General features: G+C 34.7%; 1 protein-coding gene across 16 annotated transcripts in view; it reads right to left on the bottom strand.

Annotated features, from left to right (window-relative positions):
* The window catches only part of HNRNPC (heterogeneous nuclear ribonucleoprotein C), a 60,054-nt gene that overhangs the window by 16,785 nt on the left and 30,472 nt on the right, over positions 1–12,797 (bottom strand). For 14 of the 16 annotated variants that reach the window (XM_053660761.1, XM_053660768.1, XM_053660770.1 and 11 more), the window contains 2 exons: positions 7,828–7,942; positions 7,195–7,242 (listed from right to left, as the gene is read on the bottom strand). In XM_053660761.1, the coding sequence (XP_053516736.1) occupies positions 7,195–7,242; positions 7,828–7,942 (163 nt within the window). The remainder of the gene's footprint in view (positions 1–7,194; positions 7,243–7,827; positions 7,943–12,797) is intronic. The other 2 variants (XM_053660769.1, XM_053660771.1) reach the window with 1 other exon arrangement.

Below are 12,797 nucleotides of genomic sequence, written 5' to 3'. Positions count from 1 at the left end.
AAACACAAATCACAACCACAATGGCATATTAATCCTTGAACTGGAATGGCTTAAGTAAAAAAGATAATAAAGCAAGTGTCAGCGATGATGTGAAGAAATTGGAACTCTCAGACATGGCTGATGGAATCATAAAATGTTACAGATGTGTTGGAAGACAGTGTAGCAGTTCCTCAGGTTAAACAGAGGACTATCTTTTTTTTTTTTTTTGAGAACTAACTATCTTAAGACCAGCATTTCTACTCCTATATATTCAAGAGAAATGAAAACATATGCCCACACAAAAATGTATATACAAATATTCATAGCAGCATTATTCAAAATGTGGAAATATTTCAAGTGTCCATGAATTAATGAATAAATAAACAAAATGTGGTACCATCCATAGCATAGAATGCAACTCAGTAATAGGAAGTACAAATATACATGGTACAATATGGCTGAACCACGAAATATTATTCTAAGTGGAAGAAATCAGTCACAAAAGACATACTGAATGTTCTAAAATTACATCATGGTTATGACTACACAACTCTGAATATTCTAAATTGAATTGTATACTTTAAAATGACTTTTTTATACTATGTGAATTTTATCCCAAGAAAGCCAAGTCTGGGGGGGAGTTGGTGGGAATCAGGGCACATGCCTGGGTTGAGGGTTTGGTCCCTGGTCAGGGTGATAGGAGAAGCAATCAATGGATGTTTCCCTCCCTCTCTTCCTGCTCTCTAAAAATAAATAAAATCTTTAAAAATTGGGGTGGGGGGAGGTGGATATAACATCTTAGAGCTTGACAAAGTCTATCTGGATGAAAGAATGTCCTAAAATACAATTGATTTCTAAAACAGCAGAGGCTACCTCTGAATTAGATATTAATATAACCAGAACACCACGGTCATAGAGCAGATTTTCTGGTTGAAGTTCACATCCGTACCCTTCAAAACATGTCTCCTAACTACAAGAATCCAGGAAACAACAGAAATAAGAAAACAGCTCTGCTAAGTGAAATAAAGAACATATCACTGTCAAAAATGTAAGTCCATATATAATCCAGTTTATAATGAAAGAATTAATCTATGCCCTCATCTAAAATCCTCCTGTTAACTGTAACATGATCAGGTTCCCACAAGAAAGATACAACCAACAAAGGGGCTCTGAGAAAATGTAAAATTCTACCTTATGCCTAAAGTAACATTTAAAATGTCACTTTAAGTGACGCATAAACAGGCATCTCTTAGCTTTCCAAGTAGGCAAAAACCCTCTTGTTCTCTGAATTACATGGCTTTCCAACCCAAGCCCAGTACTGCTCAGGAATATCAGAAAAAATGTAAAAGGGTGGGGGTGGGTAAGAGATAACAGCCCCTCTAACCCCAATAAAATTGGTTTAATCTAAAACCTAAAACTTTGTGACCAGGCTGGTATGGCTCAGGGGACTTAGTGCCAGCCTGAGAACCAAAAGGTAGCCTGATCAATTCCTGGTCAGGGCACATGCCTGTGTTGCAGGCCAGGTCACCACCAGCTGGGGGCGTTCGAGAGGCAACCCAATAGATACATCTCTTGCACATTACTATTTCTCTCCTTTCTCCCTCCCTTTCCCTCTAAGAGTAAATAAATAAAATCTTTAAAATATAAAAATGCAAAACTAAACACTATTTTGTCCCTAGAACAAAATAAAGCCTCAACTATTAGTTTAAGGAATATGATGGTTAGCTTCTTTCACCCACCTTGCCCTTTCAATGGAAACTCTTCCACCACTGTACAAACTATTTTTCTCTATTTTTGATCAGTATACCTTTCTGGAAAAGACCTGCAGGGTAATTATGAATAAGAACTTGGTTTCCCACACCTCTTAACAACTCAAGTCCCCTAACCTTCCTTGATGCAACCTTTAATGGCATAATTCTAGTCATAAAAGAAAACCTCAGCTGTATCTGACTCCTCTTCCCAAAGCACCCACTTGCAAAACTTTAACCCAATAAATCATACCAAGTCCAGTCTACCTCTCCATTCCAACAATCACAATGATAACTGCAATACTTACACCTTCCCCTCCTCCAGTTTCTCTTTGCTAGCCACTGGGCTGTTTCTAACCATACAACTCCTCAATATGCCATGCATATAGCCCTTTACAACCCTCATTCTTTTCAGCTATAGCTGGCTGCCTCCCCAAATACACCAGAGATATTCACAACTCTGCAACTGTAATTAAAGCTGTACCCTCACTCTTTCTGCTTAAAAGCCCTCTACTTATTGCACCAAAGGCAAGTTCAAATATAGCCCTTTGTGAAACTAAATGGGGCGCTTTGAATCTCAACAGGGAAGCTTATTGCTACCCAAAGGATAACACAATTTATCTTTCTATGAGACAATCCTGTACAATGCATGACACATAACAGCCCCTGTTAATTTCACAGTACATTTCTTCACTGTATATTATATTGCTGGCCATTTATTTACATGTCATATTTGATCTGTGAGCAGATATAGTTCATTCCTCTTTCTAATCATGGTGAGTGGGCATATACTATACCACCTATAATACTATACTATACTGCCTTCTAATGATCAATAAGTGAATGAAAATTAATGTGAAAAGATTTTAACTACAGAAATTTAAGAATCGGAAAAAGAAAATACTGCAAAGTATTTCAAAGCACCTGCTTACAAAAGTTCTCTCACAAGAGCTGCTCCAATTAACAATTTTTCTAGAAGCAACAAGACTCTCAACTAAGACATAAAATGGAACTGGATCTTTGTCAGGAGCTTCTAGACTTATCAGACTTTTAACTTCAATAATGTTTTGAACAGAATGGTGACTTATGTAACTCTCCCAGTTTAATATAACCCCCCCCATGAATATTCAACCTAAAAGCACAGGCTACTTTGAACTTATATTCCTACCACACACAAAAAAATTACGTTCATTAAATAATCTTTGGGTAATTTTAAACTATGTATGAGTTTATAGAATATCTGAAACAGCTGACAGTACATCTGAGTGTCAGATATTAATAAATCCACTTAAAATGTGTAGTTTCACATTCATTGACAACTTCTGTTAAAATTCATAACAACTTCCACACCTGTAACATGAGGAATGGCTATAAAAACTAGAATTCAAAATTCCACAAGATGGTAATAACAAAAACTTTCATTAAAAAATTCTTCCAAACTAAGGTAATCTTCTATCTATCTACCTACCTACCTACCTACCTACCTACCTACCTACCTACCTATCTATTTATTTTTAGAGAGGGGGAAGAGAGAAACATCAATGTTTGGTTGCCTCTCATGCACCATACCCCCTACTGCAGACCTGGCCTGCAAACCAAGTATGTACCCTAGACTGGGAATCTAACCAGTGACTCTTGGTATGCAGGCCAGCACTCAATCCACTGAGCTGCACCAGCCAGAGCTCAAACTAAGGTAATCTTTAAATTTCAAGTTAATAGTTGTTAACTCCACACCCCCATCAAAAATCAATAACCTTACTGCAGGTGCAAACAGCAGCAGAATCTAATCCTGTTGTCTCCTTCTCAGAAGACAGCATATTAAAATACAAGCAACTCATGTTAAGTTTTATCATTTGATTATCCCCCAGTTTTAAAGTTATTTACAATCTTTGGGAGTTAATTACTAATAGCCATTAATATCCAAGCAAAAATCAAATCACTGTAATTCTCCCTTCACATTTAAAATTTATTTCTCTTCACAAAACAATGCCTACATTCTTAAAGTTTCTGTCAAAACTCAGGCTAATGTTTACAGGGCATAATACCTTTATGAAGCATTCCAGTCTACTCCCCCCAACTCCACAATGCCAAAAAAGAGAAAATAATAATAATAATTTAAAAAAGAAAAGAGAACACAAATCTGATCAAGCCTCCAAATTTATCTACTAATTCGTAGGAAATACAGCTGGTAAAGGAACATGCTGAACAACACAAAATACAACATGCAAAACCAAGTCTGCAAAATTGATTAGATTAAGGGATTTATCATTTAAGTATAAATGATAGTTTATTTATAAAAATAGCCTTTATCTTTTACTGCTATACTATTTTTTATATATTTGAATTGAAAATGTTCCATAATAGAATTAAAATGAAATAACTACTAAAAGGATGTTTAGAAAACAAATGCCAACCATTCTTCATTTCACTATGCATTACTTTAAAAAACTGTTGCCACACAAAAAGAACCCTAATTATGCTAAAGGCGTTATTTTTGGGGGGAGGAGTGGTTGGGTGACCACGATTCCCTTCATTTTGATATGTAATTAGTGTCAACAAAATATGTAGTAGTAATAATGTATTAATAGGGTTAATAAAATACTAGCTCAGAAGTCTAATTTGCAGTAAGTAACATTAGCATTTAAGAATCTGTGGAGTGTTTGATAAACAGAAATCCTCATGCTCTAAAATGATTGGAAATTCCTGACTGTAAATAATATTTTGGGATCATTAAAATGCAATGTTCTCATCTTTTGTTTTCTTCAGTCTCCATAGGCTATATTAGTAGGCACTAAAAAAAAATCAGATTACCATATTTTTCAGACCATAACATGCACCTAGGTTTTAGAGGAAAACAGGAAAAAATTTTTAGGCAAAAAAATATGATGAAATATTTAATGACATAAATAACACAATATTTCAGCAATTAAATGTAAACAAAACTCAACAGCAGCATTAACAACCATTATTCTTCCCAAATTTGGGGAAGGGGGAAAAAAAAAGAAAAAGAAAGAAAAGTACGTCGTCTTATAGTCTGAAAAATATGGTTCATATGACTTTGGTCATGATCTGTTCTGCTAAATAACAAGTCCCTAGATTTCTCAGGTGTTCTTTTCTCCACTCCGTATCAGTTGCCTTCACAAACATAACAATAGGTATTAGACTTCAAGACTCCAGAAGGCTGAATAAAGAAATAATCTAAAGTCAAATCTGTTTTAAAATATTCAGTATGTGAATTTCATATTCTTAAGGACATGACTTAAAACCACAGCAACTAAGTAGATGATTTAATCCCCATTAACATAGCCAGACTCAAGAGCTTTCAGCATCTCAGAGACAATTTCCCATTTTTAAATAAAGATTCCTAGATAGTTGATTTAGGATCAGTAGGATAACAAAAATCTTAACCTTAACTTGTAAATTAAGTATCTTCAAACCAACTTCTGAGAGGAAACAACCACCATTCTCCCGAGTAGTTTTTCCATTCTTCACTAAACCTGTTCCTTTTCCCACCACAGATAACAGTATTTGAATCAGCTCTTTACCAGCTACTACCTGCTTGCTCCATTTAGCCTTCAGAAATTTTTTTCTCTTGCTTCTTTAAAAACTGAAGAGTGAGGCCAACAGTGTGTTGTCACCAATTTTTAGAACCAAAAGGCAGTGGTAAGAAATGTGAAGATTTTGTTCTGCAAACATCTAAATTTCTTCACTACTCCTTGCTATATCTTTTTAGTAAGTTTTGTGAAATTCCTCACTGAAAAAGATTTTTTCCCAAACATATTACAGTGAGATGATGGGGACAAAGTTCTGCTGCCTTACTAAGACAACTAAAAGAAAAATTTCAAAAGACCACTCTCATGGAGATAGAATTAGAGTTAAAATTTCTATACACAGAATTTAAACATGGAGTTTCCTATGCTAGACTCCATGATACCCCCGAAATTATATTTTCTAAAAAGTGAGTGTATTAAAATTTTCCTAAAAGAAGCCATGACATCAAGAAAGAGGAATCAAACTTCCTTTTCTTTGCTAGCAATGATTCTCAAGCCTACCTGGACAGAATTCCTTGGGGGCTTTAAAAAATACACTCATAAAGAGCCTACCTAGAACAGCTGTATATAAATCTCTACAGGTGTAACTGAGCATGAGTATCTTTTAAATGTGGCCAAGAGATCTAAGTGCAAGAAGGGAGTGGAGTAAAGAGCAGCTGCTTCAGACACACTCACTAGGTTTCAGGGCCTTCAAGTCTCTCCACCAGTGACCAGGTTTTCCCATATCTGTTCTCTCAACTGTAAGGTCTGCCATTTTTATATTTTATTATTTTCAAAGTACAAATCCAATTATTTTTCAAAATGTATTCAAACATAAAAAATCTGAAGAACTCTCTTAAGGACAAATGAAATAATCACTTGATGATGTATGAAAGAGATTCAAATTATACAATGTAGACCCAAACAATTTTACCAGTCTTAATTCTTCTGTCCTTTTTTAATAACTACCATAGTCTACGTAGTATTTCCCAGAGAAGAAAAGCATGTTCATTTATCAAGTCCAATGTATGAATATACTCAAATACCTCCATATAATTAAGTTTCAAAAGTATTTCAAACCAAATACACCTAATGTTTCCTTAACGCTCCATGAAGATTAATATATCAGAATGCCAATGTCATACCAACTCTTTTTGCATATCATGCCATCCCTCAAAAATTAATTCCTACATCAAATCTAAGTTCATCATTCAAAAACCACCCATAACCTATCCCTATTCTCTAATTTTATTTCTCAGAACTCTCCAACAAATATTAACGCTGTTCTGAAGGCACAAGAAATCATAATCATTATTCCAAACTCTTTACACCTTTTAAAACTGTATTAACTCATTCTCCATTTTATAATACAATTTTTAACACTTTTAACTCCTAAAGAAATTTGTATTGTTAATTTATTATACATGCTGATTGCATCCTATTTTGTATTAGTTGGTTTAAAGGTCACTATAAAATATTTAAGGGTAGGAATAACTGTTTAGTTTTGCTGTAATGCCATCCAATGCCAAGTTAAGTGGTAAGTATGCAATAGGGAATTAGTGAAGAGAAAATGGAACAACCATTACTATTTAAGTCCCATTTCATCATTAGGCAAGTTCAGTTAGTCCTTTTATTTGGCATACAAATTAAAACAAAACAAAAAAATCTGTGTCAAGAAAAACAGTAGTCCAGAAAAACTGGACATGTTCCAATTCGAAAGATACACTGATTCTTTGAAATCAAAAGAAATGTCACTTTACCTAGTCTACCTATGACAATTTGCAGGGAAGTATTTTCATTTTGTTTTGGCAGAAAGAGGGGACTTTGTTGTATTGCTTGTTACTACAAAGGGAATGTTCATTACTACAAAATAAAAAAATAAAATGGTTCTCACTAGGTAGCTTTTTACCAAGATAGACAAAACACTTTGCACATACCTGTCATAGTAATCCCGCTGAAAATCATAGTCCAAGTCAAAAGAGGAGCTGAAAAATGAATAACAAAAAGTATTAATTTGGAGCTGTTAAATGTCAATTCACAACAGCAGATGGGAAAAAAACCCATGTCAAACCAACCACAACAAATAGATCAACAGATTAGCATGAATAACATACAATCATTCAAATAACATCATTAAATTTCAAGTACCTTACACCAATGAACATGCAGTGGCCAAATAGCAAATACAGGCAAAAGTTAACTACAATTTCAACACATAGCATTAATTGCTAAAATAAGAACACTGAAAATTACAATAGTAAATTAAACATTCTTAGGCCACCTTCTTCCCTTTCTTACTCCCCAGCTTCTTAGAAGCTAAACTCCTCTTAAAGAATTTAATTTGTGCTATAAATACCAAACCACTCTTTAATAGTAAAAAATACCAGAGAATTCTAATAATTCTCTGGGAAATGGGCAAAAAGGAGGTATGTTAACAAAAAGTTAATAAAGCATTATTACTTTTACTTAGAAAATTATAGAACAGTTAACCCTCCCCACACCCAGAAAAACAGATAGAGAAGATGCCCACTGATGGACACAATGCAGTTATAAACAATAAAGTTCCGGACCTGAGTAGAGGGGACGGAGAAGGGTGTTCTGGTACTGACCCGTACATCTCCGCTGCAGATCGTTTCACACCTGCTTTTCCTCGGTTCACTTTTGGCTCTGCAGCCAGATTAATATCTGAAAAAATTTAAAAAAAAAAAAAGAACAAAAAATTTTAGTGACAACTCATATAAATCAGTGGTAAGGGAGTTCTCATAATACAGCTTTTTAAAGTGTACATAAGTCATACAAATAAAAAGTCTAACACTGTCATCTTTCCTTATATTAAAAAAACTCAAGAATTTTTATAAGGCTAAGACTTAATTTTCCATTCTTTTGTCCTCTGTTCTCTAGCAAAAAAAAAAGTGTTCATTATATGTAACACATTGTCTTTGGTACCTCCTCCCCTCAGCTCCTACTTCAATGAAACTATCACCATTCAGAGTACCCCATTCTCCTTGTTCAGTTACTATCACAGAAGAAAAGTATCAATAACTAATGGTTGCCTTTGTAGGAATGATTCTGTGAATTTTAAATTAGCACAAATATATTAGAAATAAATGAATTAGAGATTATATGGCAGTTCATGAATTAATATGGTTCATGTATGATACCCTTAAATTTCCCTATTCTTCTTACAAGTAGAATCAGCTGTAAACTGGCACAAAAAATGCTTGTTAAGATTATGCAGCCTTGACAAGGTGGCTCAGTGTGTTGGAGCACATATGGCAAGCACAATTAACTGATGTTTCTCTGTCTCTCTCTCTCTCTCATTCTCTCTCAAAATCCACAAACATATTCTCTGGTGAGGACTGAAAGACAAAAACCCTTTATATATGCATGTACAAAACCACAGAGAAAAGGGAAATAAAAAAAGCAGAGGGAAAAATCCTAATTTTCATATGCAACATTAATTTTTAAAATACCCATGCCAGTGGCCAACTACTTACTTACCCTACCACCCACTGCCTACCAAGGAAGAGTTCAATGGACTCCCTCTCTTCTTTAACAAAGGAGGCCATTTCATCGAAAATCAACTAGCCAAAGCCTAGCTCTCCAAAACTCTGTTCATCAAATGACAAATTTAAAAAGATGTTTACAGTACATTGTCTATTCGCTTACTAAACAATTTAATAGTCTTCATTTCTTGGTCCAATAAACTCGTATCTAAAGTTTGTAACAACTCTGCTTTTACAGTTTTACTTTGAAATCATAAACTTTATAAGATTAAAAATAGAATTAAATTTTTAAAAAAAACAATTTTAATATGTAAAAAAATGAAAACATCTAAACTGTATCAAGGTTGATCACACAATCTAATAAAGAGAAATTATTTAATGTGATTTTAAACTATAGTACTGAGTCATATATAAATTGTATTTAGTACAGGTATGGTTATTTTAAAACTGTGGCACAAAGTACACATAAAATTATGTTTTCTTAAAAAGTGTTACGTACCCCCTAGTCTGCTCACTGAATCTAGCCAGTAGCAATTCAAATTCAGTAGTAATAAACACTCCTGATATACACATAGTGGTTTCTAAATAATTCCCATTAAAATGAGCCAATGCTCTTAGACAAAAGTGGCAAATTCCAAGTTTAGGTCAGAATACATACCACATGACCTGGAATATCTTGTGGTGCCAGAAAACAAGGAAATAATACATTATTCCATTAGGAAAGTCTCAAAGATAAAGGGACCAAGTTAAAGATGACCCACTGGCCAAAATATTCTGAGCTCCTAAGAATGATTTCCAACAGACTAAAAACAAACCTATTTAAAATACATGAATTCGTAATGACACTAAACAAATGCAATGACTGTATTTAAAGGATGCTATAGCATCAACACCAAAATTTGAAAAGATTTATCCTGCCTTTCCAATTTAAGCAGTATTTTTTTTGTTTTTGTTTTCCTTTTAAACTTTATTCATTTTATTTTTTTGATGGGAGGAAGAGAGAAAGTGAAGAAGAGAAACATTGATTGGTTGCCTCCCACATGTCCCCAACTGGGGATCTGGCCCACAGCCCAGGCGTGTGCCCTAAGAATCAAACCAGCAAACTTTTGGTTCGCAGGCTGACACTCATTCCACTGAATCACACCAGTCAGGGCTGAAGAGTATTTCTGAAAAATCAAATATTAACAAGAAGTTGTTCAGTTTATAAAAATTAGTAAGTACAAAAGGGATTAGAAAACCTACTACTTGAAACCCCCAATGAATTACCTAAGCATGGGGAACTTCATTACAGACAAGTGATAAATTTTTCTTAATACCACCAAAAATGGATAAACCATGTTAGGCCATCTGATGTTGTACAGTATGAAGTATGTAACACCACCCATTAAATATTTTCAACAAATAAAATAGAATCTGAATTAAATCAAGCCTTTAGACTTGCAGACTCCAAGACAATAAGCTGCTAGATACACATGGCTATTGAACATTTGAAATACATTATGTCTGAATCCAAATATGTCTGAAGTATACATCATGGACTTCAAAAACTTTGAAAAGAGAATGTAAAATGTCCCAATCATATTTTTCAATGATTACATAACAAAATGACAATATTTTGGGTGTGCTGGGTTCAAGTATATTACTAAAATAATTATCACTTGTTATTTTACTTCCCTTAATATAGCTGTTCACAAATTTAAAAATCATATACGTGGCTCACATTGTTTCTACTGGACAGCCCACTCCTGATCATTATACAAAATAGGGGCAGAAAAAAAATGTCACAAGGAAGCAATCCGTTCAGATTGTGGGAAAATACTAGAGATTCTCCAACAGATTAAATGTCATAAATTTTTTAAATGAGAAAAGAAGAGAGGGAGAAATTAACAGATTTAAAGACACCAAGAGGCTACTAATCAAAAGTGCACGTAGACGTGGACTGAATTCTGATTTGTGTAATGCCAAATTATAAAAAGTTTGAAAAAAGGAAGAATTCTGAATATGAATACCAGATGTTATTAAGAAATGACTAGAGGCCCTGGCTGGTGTAGCTCAGTGGATTGAGTGCGGGCCTGCGAACCAGACGATCGAGGTTCGATTCCCAGTCAGGGCACATGCCTGCGTTGCAGGCCAGTTCCCTGCAGGTCAGTTCCCAGCAGGGGAGGCACGAAATGTTTCTCTCCCTCTCTCCTTCCCTTCCCCTCTAAAGATAAATAAATAAAATCTTAAAAAAAAAAAAAAAAAAAAGAAAAGAAATTACTAGAAATATGTTAAAGTGTATATGGAAGTGGGGTTTGCATTTTGTTAAAGTCTTCATTTGTTAGATATATACTGAAGTCTTAAAAACACTAAACAAAAATTTTGTAAAAACAGAAAAGACTTAAAAAAATAAGATAAGCCACGTGTTGATATCTGCTCATCTAAGTGAGATATACATTAACATACAGGCTCATTTTTCTCTTGCTTTTGGTGTTAGAAAATTTCTATGACAGAAATTAATTTTAAAAACGTGACTTTATTTTCAGACATCTCACAACATTTGTCTTAGTTCATTTCTACCACAACAATTTTATAAATGTCAAAGTTTTATATATTGAGTTTTCCTGTACTTTGAGTGAAGGACAAATGATAATAAAAATTTCTTGTGTATTCTCCATTACAACTGCTCTATCTTAAATGTTAAGGATTATAAGGTTCTTGGCCTGGCTGGTGTGGCTTAGTGGATTGAGAGCCAGCCTGAGAACTGAAAGATCACCAGTTTGATACCCAGTTAGGGCACATGCCTGGGTTGCAAATCCACTGCCACTGGGGTTTTTTAAAATATAGCATTTGAGCCCTGACTGGTGTAGCTCAGTGGACTGAGTGTGGGCTGCGAATCAAAGGGTTGCTGGTTCAATTCCCGGGCAGGGCACATGCCTGGGTTGTGGGCCAGGTCCACAGTGGGGGCCATGTGAAAGGCAACTGCACACTGATGTTTCTCCCCCCTTCTCCTTCCCTTCTCCCCTCTCTAAAATAAATCTTTAAAATTTTTTAATAAATAAAAATATGGCATTTGAGAAATATTTGTAAATACAAGTACAAATTACACAAAAAATTTTATTCTAGAATCAAAGAACTATGTCACCGACAATCTATAACCAAAAATCCAGATCAAAATGGTCTCAAAAGCTGTTGAGACTTTTCTACACTTTACTTGTTGTACACATGTATTAAATGTTATAATCACTATGAAATGCTCAGGTTTTGAGATCTGCTATAGGGAAACATCAACATGGGAATGCTTAAGGAGAAAAAAATTTATTCCAACCTGAAGAGAAGCTATGTAAATATGCTGATCAATCTGAAGTCGGACTTCAAATTTTTTCTATATTATGCATTTTTAAAACACTAAATACAGCCCAGGCTGGTATAGCTCAGTGACTTGCAAACCACAAGGTCACTGGTTCAATTCCCAGTCAGGGCTCATTAACCGGGCTCAGTCCACTGAACTATACCAGTCAGGGCTCAAATGCTTTATTTTTAAAAACCCCAATGACAGTGGATTGCAACCCAGGCATGTGCCCTAACTGGGTATCAAACTGGTGACCTTTCCAGTTTTTAGGCTGGCACTCAATCCACTAAGCCACACCAGCCAGGGCAAGAACCTTATATTCCTTAACATTTAAGATAGAGCAGTTGCCATTGAGAATACACTGGCCTGGGTTGCAGACCAGGTCCCCAGTAGGGGGTACATGAGAGGCAGCCACACATGAATGTTTCTCTTTCTTCCTCCCTTCCTCTCTAAAAATAAAATAAATAAAAAATCGAAAAAAACAAACAAACAAAATTAAATACAAACTCCTGGAAAATGTAGAAAACCAAACAAAAATTTAAGCCACCACGGTATTCCAAAAACTAGAAATGGACTTGTCTTAAAAAGTCTTCGGCTTCCGTAACATTCACATCCCAGAAAATAATAAGCTTTATCAAATTATATGACTGACAACGAATCCTAGAAACTCGTAAGCAATTAATAAAATTATTCCAGAGCCCTC

This window comes from Artibeus jamaicensis, unplaced genomic scaffold (assembly GCF_021234435.1).
Source record: "Artibeus jamaicensis isolate MK-2021 breed Jamaican fruit bat unplaced genomic scaffold, CSHL_Jam_final scaffold_854, whole genome shotgun sequence".
NCBI lineage: Eukaryota > Metazoa > Chordata > Mammalia > Chiroptera > Phyllostomidae > Artibeus > Artibeus jamaicensis.
The sequence above is the reverse complement of the archived record's forward strand: the minus strand, read 5'-3'. Positions and strand labels throughout refer to the sequence as shown.